We start from the raw sequence: 11,295 nt of genomic DNA, 5'->3' as shown, positions 1-11,295 counted from the left end.
AAGGATAGCATTTCGACGATTTTATCCTCTTAATATATTTCCTATAATTTCTCTTCAATAAATATTTACTCTATCAATGGTAAGAACATCTTAAATGTTGCTAATTAATACAAGCGTAAACGGGAAACAAATACTTTTTTTTGTCTTGATTAAATAAAACGATAAATATTTTGAGATAAATATTTTTAGTAAGGACGATAAATATTTTGGGACGAAGCGAGTATTTCCAAAACTCTGATTTCTATCTATCAGATTTGGTCAAAGCTTCCCTTCAAGACTTTGACAATCTCGTGTTTAAAATTTAGCAATTAATATTTTTTGCTAATAAATTTTTGCAATTAATAACCTTGTCTGTCTCAGATTAGTTTAATCGTTTACTTTGCTTACTTTAGAGTTGACTAGCATTTCGCACTGGACAAGCTGCACTATTTTTTTTATAACTAGTAACTAAAATTAAAAAATCTTCAAGAATTATTCAAAATTCAATTTACAATGATCATGTCTTCTTTACCATTTTCTACTTAAATATAAAGATTTTGTTTGCGTCAAATTCGACTATAATATGCCCGCCTAACTCACACATCATACATTACGCTTGTACCACTAGATCAAAGCCGTAACAGGCTATGTTAAGTAATTAGTGCACAACAGGCTTTGTTAAGTAATTAGTCTCCGAGTGAGTTAAAAAAAAAAAAAAAAAAAAAGGAAGGGGACTACAAACTACAAAGGATTATAAATTAAACATAGTTAATTTCAGAGTTCAAAATAAATCCAGTAAAAACTCGAGTTTAGAGAAAAGTTGATTAATTTTCTATATGTTAATAATGTCATTCTTTATATTTCTTTCTGCAATCAAGTAGACAAAGCACGTTATTATACACAGAATTTGGATATCTATTACGCTACCTTAAAGTTTTTACATGTCTATCTAACAGCTCATGATAAGATTAATGACAAAGCGAAGATTATCATGAAGCTTCCGATCCGTTTAATTTGCATCTCAAGTTGCAAGCTCCAACTCAATAGAAAAATGTCAGATTTCACTGGATCCTTATTAGTTGTCAGGTTTTTTTTTTTTTTTTCATTGCGCCATATATTTTTTATATTGCTTTGAAATGCTTTCTTTGAGCCGAGGGTCTATAGAAAATAACCTCTCTATATCCACGAGGAAGGGGTAAGATCTACGTACACTCAGATTTAACTGAAATAATGGAGAAATTGTTTAACTTTACACACTGAGAGCGTAAAGAAATTTTTATACTATCATTGTCTGTTGAGTGTTGAGTCCTCTTTTTGTCGAAGGTGTAATTTGATTTCTTCATACAGTCCATTAGAGGCAATTCTGCCCACATGAGTTAGCTCTTAGAGTTAAGTTAGGATTCATGGTCCATTTTCATTTCATGGTATGAGAGGCATGCTCATCCCAATTGTTAGCTTAATTAATTAACCGATATTAGATCTTCATATTATATTGTTCACACTTCAAATGTTTAGTCCTGAGTTTGAGGGGGCTGTTGAGTCCCATATCGGTGTGCGAGGTATAATTTGACCTCTTTATGTGGTTTCGGGATAATCCTTGCCACATAAACTAGCTATTATTGTTCAGTTAGACCCAATATCAATATATCTTATCATCACTTAAAATATCACTATAGGTAATTGTTTATAAAAAAATTCGTCTAATAATTCAAAAAATATGACAAATTATCTATTATAACATGCTAAAATAAACTAATCATATAAAGAAATTACACTATCATTATATACTCTCTCCGTCCCATAATAAGTGTCAACTTAGCCAAAAACACGCATATTAAGAAACTAATAATGCAATGTGAAGTTTACCAAATTACCCCTATATAATAAAAATAAATTACTTTTACCTTTTTATTAGAACATGCACAAGAAGTAAACCTTTTGACATTGCAAATTCAACAATATCAAGTTACTATGTGGCTTTTTCAATCATCATTTAGATGTTACTTTATTGTCTAAGGGTAGAATTGGACAAAACTAGTCAATTTATGTCTTGGTTTCCTAAGGTGACACTTATTATGGGACAAAATTTTTTGGTTAAGATGACACTTATTATGGGATGGAGGGAGTATAAGTTAAAATCCAACCTCGGAAGAAGCTTGAAAATTGCAAAAAGAAATAAAATTAATGTCAAAGCTAAAGGGTCACGTGAAAGCCATTAATTCGTCTACCTAAAAAGAATATGATAGGAGTATTTCTTTTATTTTGTGTATAAAATATGATCATTGACCAGTATAAGATTCTACTAACAACTCTTTTCAACTCTATATAAAGCTTCCCCTAGGAATAGGATCTTGCACACTCCACTTGAGTAAAGCCATTTCAAAATTCCAACTCCAGAAAAGAGAAAAACTATGGCCAACCTCAGTCTTCACTTCTTGCTAATTTTCTTGTCCTTCCATTCTATTATCGCAACCATTACTGAGTCTGTCACGACCCAAAATCAAGATAACGCAAAGTTCATGAAACTCTCAGATTCTGTCACGGCCCAAAATCCCGATGCCACAAACTTCATCAAGATCTCATGTAAAAAGTGTTTATACCCTACCATATGCGTTCAATCTCTCTCTACCTACGCAAACACCATTCAACTAAACAAACAACAACTTGCTCATGCAGCATTATCAGTGAGTTTATCAAAAGCCAGAATTGCTTCAACATACATTTCAATGGTCACAAGAATGAAGGGCCTAAAGCCAAGAGAATTACAAGCTGCTAAAGATTGTTCAAACACCATGAATGACAGTGTTTATCAGCTTAGTCGATCGATCCCTGAGCTAGGGCAAAGTGGTAAATTAACATCAAGAAGAGATGAATTTACTTGGCATGTTAGTAATGTTCAAACTTGGATTAGTGCTGCACTTACTGATGAAAATACCTGCCTTGATATGTTTAATAATCCTTCTATGGATGGGAAAATTAAGGATTCTGTTAGGGCTAGGGTTTTTGCTGCTGCACAAGTTACTAGTAATGCACTTGCTTTGGTTTATCAATTTGCAGAGAAACAATTATGAGCTTATGTAACAATAAATATCACATATATAGTATCAATCTTGCTAGCTAGTTTTGCTATGTAGTTATTGCTATTAATATTGTGAGTTAGTTGGTTACCTGATAATTAGAAGTAGATGACAGACATCAAGTGTCCAAATATATGTATTTTAATTGTTGAAACTGATAATAAATCGTTCGTATGTTCGGTAAAAAGTATTGGTAAACACATTTTCTGCTAAAAATGAGGTAATGCCCTTGAGGTTATTTACCAAAAATAACACTCCCTAAGTTATGTGTCTTACTTTCTTTTTAGTATGTTTAAAAGAGAATATCACTTTGTATATTTAATAACTATTTAATTTCAACATCCCACATGACATGTTTAAGACTACAAGATTTAAGGGTAGTTTGATATATTACATATACATTTTTAGTTTAAGACCACAAGATTCAAAAGTCTTTCTTAAAACGTGTTTCCAGTCAAACTAAGATACAAATCTTATAGCTATATCACAGGGATTTAGACGTTTGCATATGTACATGCATAACGTAACTTTCTGATGACCACTAATTACATGTGGCTCCGCCCCTGCTTATACTATTTATGATCTTTCAAATCAAGATGTTTGAATCTCAGAGAATGCAACTCTCTCTTTTCTACCGTTGGAATATTAGAAAAGAATCATACATCATGATTCGGATAAAAATATCAAGGGTTATCTTAAGTCTAGAGTCTTCAATGCGGTATAGAAGTTACTTGCTAGTAATGCAGTACTTGCTTTGTGATGTTATTAATAACTTTGTCTGGTTACAGATTAGTTTAGATGAGATGCTGATTAGTTTTACATCCAAATTACCTTTTCTTTCTCGCAACTCGCAACTTCACTAGTTTGATATGGATGCCCCAATATGCTATATTTGAGTGTGTTATGATACTCCAATTTAGTTATATAGCGTGTTAAGGTACATGACGTTGTGTGTGCACGGATCCGTCCTTATGAGGCACTAATTACAGTTGAGCTCTATATCAACAGGGACATATCAAGAGTGTCATCTACGGGTCCACGAAAAGTCAATAATTTTTTCCCTGATCCTGTAGATATGTATTAATAAATTTACTAAATATGTACAAATATTTGTTGTGAACTCAGTTAATATTGTATTTAATTTGAAATCGCCGTAGCAATCCATAAGCTCTAAATCCTAAATATGTCTATGCATATTAGTGTGCACTTCAATTGAGAATAAAGCATGTAGTAAGCAGAATCGACTGTATGGGTGAAATCCAGGCTTGGTAGGTGGACCAATCAGAATCTGACACCTGGAAGTCTTGATTCAGCCAGATCAAGACCTACAGAGATGATCCCGGTCATGCCCCAACGACATCCTCGAGTCGTCACCCCTGGCATACCCAGGACCGATATTGTCTCGATATGACATGAACTGCTCTGTGGCCAAGGCAACCAATAGAGCCGTTGCCAGGGGATCTCTCTTCCCCGTTCACAACTCCTTTTCCAGCTGGAATTCACTCCCAACAACCCCCGTCCGACGTCAGTCAGTCTTGAGCCTCGTGACTCGGTTCGATGAGACGTTACTATAATACTATGGAGTAGTCATCTTGTACTTCCATATTGAAAAGTGGCTAGGGTTTGCATAGATAAATATACCTTCTTGGAGAAGGAATAGGGGATCTCTCATTCACACTAGTAACCTAACACCATTGTTGAGCTCTTGAAGTACCATAAGCTTCATACTTGATTTCGAACTCTTGTCTCTTTATTTTATGCCATTTACATACTTGCTTTTTCATACACGTTTCTCAATTTAACTACAAGAAAAGGATTTTGATCGAATATGACTTACTTATCTTTAACTCCTTTTACACAATTCTAATCCCATAATTAGAGGTAAACGTAGACATTTGAGAATTTGTTACATGTTCTACACTGTTCATAATAGTTATATGTTGATATTTATAGTGCATGCATATCTTTATATATGGTACTTATGTCAGAAATGGATTAAAAATTTAAATTTAATAGATTTAATCTTTAAATTTCTTAACGCTGAACTCGTTGTGCAGTAAAAATTATGGGATTAAATCGATTATTTGTGGAAGTTTTAGTAGGTTTTAACATATTCATCTATACTTTGTGTCGAAAATTATGAGTTCGGATAAATTTATAGTCAAAATGCTACATCCAGCTCTGCTATTTGTGATAGTATATATGTTATTGTAGACGTATCAGGAAAGATTGGATGGTTGTTACGTATCCTATAGTTTTCTATTATATTGTATTGTAATGTATTGTTTTGATGAATACAATGTCTGGATAGATTGTATTGTTTTCCGTCGTTTCCTAATGTCACACACAAGCAATCTAAAGAATAAACTTACAATATTACTAAGAAAAAGTAGCATATGAGATAGAGTTATTATAGAAAAAGTAAAGTCAAGAATAAAATAGGATTATTAAATAATATGTACAGCCAAAATGAGAAAAATAAGGTAATGATGCGATCATATCAAATTTATCGTTATATAAAACGTACTTTTCATAGTTATAACAACGAAATTGACAATGCGATACAATAAAATTTAAATAACAAGCAAAACAAACATTAATAACGACACAATACAATAGGTAACAACCATCCAAACAAGCTGTAAGACTTATTGGGTCGCGATACACTCAAACATAAAAGCACTGAATTTCTCAATACAGATACAGGATCCGGGCAAAAATTATTATGTTCTGCCCGAACCCGTGAACTGCACTGTAGCTCTGCCCCTATTTCCAAATAGTCTAGTTTTTAGTGAAAAAACATAGAAACTTCTCACCATCATTGAGGCATTGCTTACAAAGCCAAGCATCACCACAATCAGCCTCAGTGAAGCAACCTTTCCAGCATGTGATTAGTTCATTTGGATGGGACAATAGTTTCGATTCAATTCTTGATAGATCGTGTACCACGTTTCTCATAGCAATAAATTTTGTTTGTGAAGACCAAACTGCAAAATCATGAAAATAAACCAGTATATAATGAATTAATGGTAACATATCAAAAGCTTATTTCACTAGTTTTTTAAAAAAAAATTATAAAGTTATCTGGTATCTTTAATCCACTGGTCTGAGTAATTCAGACTCGCACCGCGTAAGGCCCAATACTAGAAGAGGAAGAGTTCCGTGAAAATTTCGTTGGTTGTCTCATTTGGGACATATATTCAGTAAATGATCCCCATTTTTTTTTTTGGCAACTCATGGCCCTTTTAGCACATTCTGAACAAATTGAAAATTTTATGAGAAAACGTTAGACCATATATAGAGCCTGTTTGGATGGGGTTAAAAAAAGCAGCTTGTAAGCCAAAAAAAAAAATAAGTTGGTGTAGTCCAACTTTTTTTTTTTTTATAACCTCTTTTTTTTTTTTACTTATAAATTTGCTTTAGATAAGTCTGCTTTAGATAAGTTAAGCCAAACAAACCCAATTAATTTTTTGGGCTTATTTTAAGCACAAAATGGCTTTAAGCTGGTCAGCCAAACACTCAAAAAAACTGAAAACAGCTTATAGGCAACTTATAAGCCAATCCAAACGGGCTCATAGTCTATTATGTTATTTATCGGTAAGGTTGAGCAACATATGAGCAAACATTAGGCATCGAGTCTGGCATTATTGTGAAGGATGATTTTTCAAGGGCTATATTTGCACAACTTTTAAATATAGGGAAAAATCTAAAAAGGTGGCCGAAAAAGGAACATTTGCGTAACTCAATTCCTTATTAGGAAATATTTACATTTTCAAGTCTAAAACTTGAGATATCTAATTAAAGATGAATGAATCTCATAGATTCCACCACATCCAATTAAATTATTTCACTAAGTTAGATATATATATATATATATATATATATATATATATATAAGAGAGGAATTAAAAGGCAAAAAGAGTAGTTAACCAGTACCCATCATGATGAGAGCAATGGTGAACAAGAAACCAAACCTCTGAGCCATCTCAACAATTAATTAATATTCTGATCTAATTGAAAAGAAAAGACAGAATTAAGAAGATGTGTTCTTGGTTGCAATTCCTTTGTACACTGTCACAATATATAGGTCTTTGCCCAATGAGCTCTCCCTCTTTCTAGGAGGTTTTCACATGATTAATTTATGTTATCTTAACATGTTAAAAATATATTATGTGTGTATTACAGTATAGGGAGGTTTGCAGAAATAGGATGATTTGATGCAACTATATATTGTCCCCCTTTAAGTTTTGCGAAAAATAGTTTTGGCGTTACACATCTGGAGGAATAGAAAAGTTACGCTTGTTCAATTGTTCAAAGGTTTTGTCGGCTGGACGAATTTTGCATATGTTGTTCAATTGCATACAAGTTTTTCCGAAAGGACAAAACTTGATACTATTTTCATTTTATCTGTCTTGTTATTGTTAACTTGTTCGCAAGTTTTGCCAGGATAGACAAATCTTACTTGTATAGTTCAGTTGGTCACAAGTTTTGCTGAACGGACAAAACTTGACCATTCTATCTACTAGCTCGTTAAATCGTTCACAATTTTCATTGGATCGCCAGTTCTTAGCCCAATATAATCCCATTAATTATTTTTTTCTAAAGAACTCATAAGTATCTTAATTAGGGACCACCCAACTTCATGGTTAACCCATACTTGAAAGTCTACTTTTTTTAATGATATGTATGCATGAAGTCTACTCTTTTTATCTTATGAATATATACATGAAATCTACTCTTTTTTAAAATGATATATGCATGACTTGATGCATTTGATTATTTTATTGCTTTGAGCATGTGAGTCCGCCAGCAGTGTGGCAGGCGGCTACATTTTCTCTAATTAAGGTTAGATTTGATAATATAGGCAGATTCTGGATGTAAAGTTGATGGATTAACAGGTACTTACTATTGAATTTACTTTATGTTTCGATATGCACAATATATTTTTTTGTCGAAAGGTGTTCAACTGACCAAACTTTAATCTATGTAGTTACGCCACTAACACATTAATATGCTTCGGTTAAATGATAAGTGCTTACCCCAAATTACAGTAATATATAATGATTAAGTGATAAATTAAGTTAGCAGTATATATTAATTAACTATGACTAAATAGAAAGGATGACTGTAAAAAATAAACGGCATGTACTTATTATTTTGATATATGTACATGAGTATTTTTCTTCTAATAAAGAGTGAATATTGGGGTCTTTGGGCCTAAGGAATAAGTAGTGTGTTGGATCCATGTTACATACAAGTCCAATAAAGTGTGAGTTTTGTGGGATGGGCTTAGCGTAATATGGGTCGACAAGATATTTGGGGTGGTGTTTAATTTCATTTTTTTGTGTGGAATGGCCTTCAAAAGCACTGGTCTTTAATTTTTGTCCCTCAAATTGGTGGTCTTTAATTTTTACCCTTCGCTAAAAACTTCTTGGTTTCGGGTTGGAACCCCCGCTTAGTAAAAATTTTTTTTTTTAAAAAATCGCAAGGTAGATTTTGGATTCGCTAGGCAGAGTTTTGCCTCAAACGTACTCTACCTGATCAGACAGAGTTTTGCTACCTCTAGGCGGAGTTTGAGGCAAACTCTGCCTTAAGGCACAATTTGAAACGCTGCCTGATCAAGCAGAGTTTGACTGCAAACTCTGCCTTAAAATAGAGTTTTGCCTTTCGGCAAAGCGAAACTTTGCCTCAAGGTAGAGTTTTGCCTTCAGGCAAAGCGAAGCTCTACCTTAAGGCAGAATTTTGCCTTATACCTGAAAGCAATCAGGTAGAGGTTTGCATTAAAGCAATTTTTTTTTTATTCAGTTGAAATTTTGCAAAACTCGGCCTTAAGGCCTAACTTTTGCTCGAATAGGCCTAATTTTGCTACGAAACACTGCCTTGAGAAATTCTTTTTTTCTTTTAATTTTTTTATTGAGCCGGGATTTGAACTCAGGACCTCGGGGCATTAGGCGAAGGGCAAAAATTAAAGACCACCAATTTGAGAGGCAAAAATTAAAGACCAGTGCCTTTGAAGGACAATCGTGCAAATGACCCGTTTAATTTTTGTCCCTCAAATCGTTGGTCTTTAATTTTTGTCCTTCGGCACTTTAGGTAACAAAAAAGTGGCCAAAAATATCACTAACATTGAAAAAACAAAAAATAAAAATTCGGCCTACCCTTATCTATGACCTAATTTCGCAAGGCATAAGTTTATAGAACTTTTGTCTTGTACGACATAAGTTCTGTAGGAATTAGGTTATCCGGCCTAAGTTGTGTAATATCTAATTCGGCCGGCGTAAGTTCATATTTTCACATCATAATATAACACAAGTTATGCCTTATAAGACATAACTTAGTTCCTACAGAAAAGTTCTCTAAACTTATGCCGAGCGAATTAGATACTTCAAAACTTATGCCAGATAACTTAATTCCTACATAACTTATATCGAACACGGCTGAAGTTCTATAAACTTATGCCTTGCAAAATTAGGTCATAGATAAGGATACTTTGGCCCATAAATTTTCATTAAATGAGAAGCAGGGGCAAAATTAAAGACCACCTTGAAATACGGGGTATCCGTGCAAAAAAAAAAAATGATGAAGATATTTCTCATACGGTCTAACTCACAGAATCATAGAATAGGGTGACAAGAATGGCCTTGGCGGGTGGTCTTGTAAACTTTAATTGCCCCATGGCAAAACTTCACATTTATCAAGTTTTGATTTTTGATCATGAAGGTTTGCGCGCAAGCGGGGTTCTTAAGTTCTTGACCACCTATTTCTAAGATCATTTGGTGTAATTTCCTCAAGATAGCCTCATTAGTTATATTCCGGTTCTGTCTCTTAAGAAATAACTATTCTTTTGAAATTATAAATTACACAAATACAATTTTAGAATAATGACAATTGTTTAATTATATGACTGAAAAGTGGTTGTTTGTGAATTTTACTCCACAAAATCCTAGTTGGTTTCAACCTTCCTTTCTTTTCCCTTGGTCCCTTCTACTTTTCTCCATTACTTCATTCGTTCAAAGTTTTCAATGAAAAACATTAGTACAAAATTATACTCTTTAGCTTAAAATAAAGCAATCCAAGAGGACTAACTCAATTGTTGAAAGGCATCAATACAAACAGAGGATGAATAGTTTTGTTCTCAGTACAGCTTAAGAACATCACCGCTCTGTCAATTCGATACTCTAGCTCTAATACTAGCTGTTGAGCTAAACCAACCCAAAGACACTCTTAACATATTGTGAAATTATTCACTTTGGACCAAACACGCACGGTTTTCCCCAAAATGTTTCTCACCATTAAGAGTATTTGCTACATCTTATGTGTAGCTTTCATTTCTTTTTAGCTACCAATTTCTGACTTTGTTCTCACTCCGACAAAACTCAGTCGCGTAAAAGTTGAATTGTGACAATAAACGATATCTCTGGCACCAAAAAAATCCCGCTTACACTACTGTTCCAATCAATTGCTATCCATAGAACTTAAACTAATATGAAAAAGAAAAAAGAAGAACTAACAACTAATACGATGTGGCCAATTGAAAGAAAACATAGAACCATCAAAATACCAAGTTACTGTTTGGCGATAGATTTTGGATCAGATTCTGCAAATTTATCTTCAAATATCTGTTTGTTCATGAAATTTGATCAGATTTTGAAAATTTATCTTAAAAATATTTCCAGCCCAATTTTTGGGAGAAATTTCACTTCTACTCACAAAACTCCAAATTTGTTCCAAGTAAAATGCATGTCCCAACACAACTTAAAAAACTCAAATTTTCAAATTTCAGGTTTTAACTTCAAAATCTATGGCCAAACGGAAAGTATTACATAAATGGAGGAAAATATTTAGAACAAGCCTCAAGAAATAGAAGTGGACTCTACAAACTTTTACTTTGATAGTTGTCTAATAAGATTATAAAATCTCAACATAAATAACATTTTTCAGTCAACCATATATATTTTCATTAATTGTGTTTTATTTTATTTGCATTCGACATATTGAACTTACAATATAATATTTGTAGTTTACAGAGTCTTTAATGAAGGTTAATTAATTCATGAGTTGGCAATACAGTCGATCTCTTTTCAAGCTGATCAATACAAATCCAATCCACATTCTAATTAGAAGATCTACTTGATTGTCAAGGCAACTTGTGATTAAAAAAATAGTTAAACTTAAGTGACTTATTTGTTATGGAAAAAAGGTTATTGACTTTTGTGATACTTTAATAAAGCTAAGCGAC

The 11,295-nt window shown here is 33.1% G+C and overlaps 1 protein-coding gene across 1 annotated transcript; it reads left to right on the top strand.

Moving 5' to 3' along the window:
* The first annotated feature begins 2,342 nt into the window (after positions 1-2,342).
* On the top strand, positions 2,343-3,243 carry LOC132059405 (21 kDa protein-like). The gene has a single exon (XM_059452019.1). The coding sequence runs from the start codon at positions 2,391-2,393 to the stop codon at positions 3,048-3,050; it is 660 nt and encodes a 219-aa protein (XP_059308002.1). The 5' UTR covers positions 2,343-2,390; the 3' UTR covers positions 3,051-3,243.
* Positions 3,244-11,295: the final 8,052 nt, after the last annotated feature.

Source organism: Lycium ferocissimum, chromosome 1, assembly GCF_029784015.1.
Source record: "Lycium ferocissimum isolate CSIRO_LF1 chromosome 1, AGI_CSIRO_Lferr_CH_V1, whole genome shotgun sequence".
Taxonomy (NCBI): Eukaryota; Viridiplantae; Streptophyta; class Magnoliopsida; order Solanales; family Solanaceae; genus Lycium; species Lycium ferocissimum.
This window is presented reverse-complemented; position numbering and strand designations above follow the sequence as displayed.

Coding starts and splice junctions, on each gene's coding strand:
- LOC132059405 (XM_059452019.1), top strand. CDS start 2,391: ATGGCCAACCTCAGTCTTCACTTCTTGCTAATTTTCTTGTCCTTCCAT.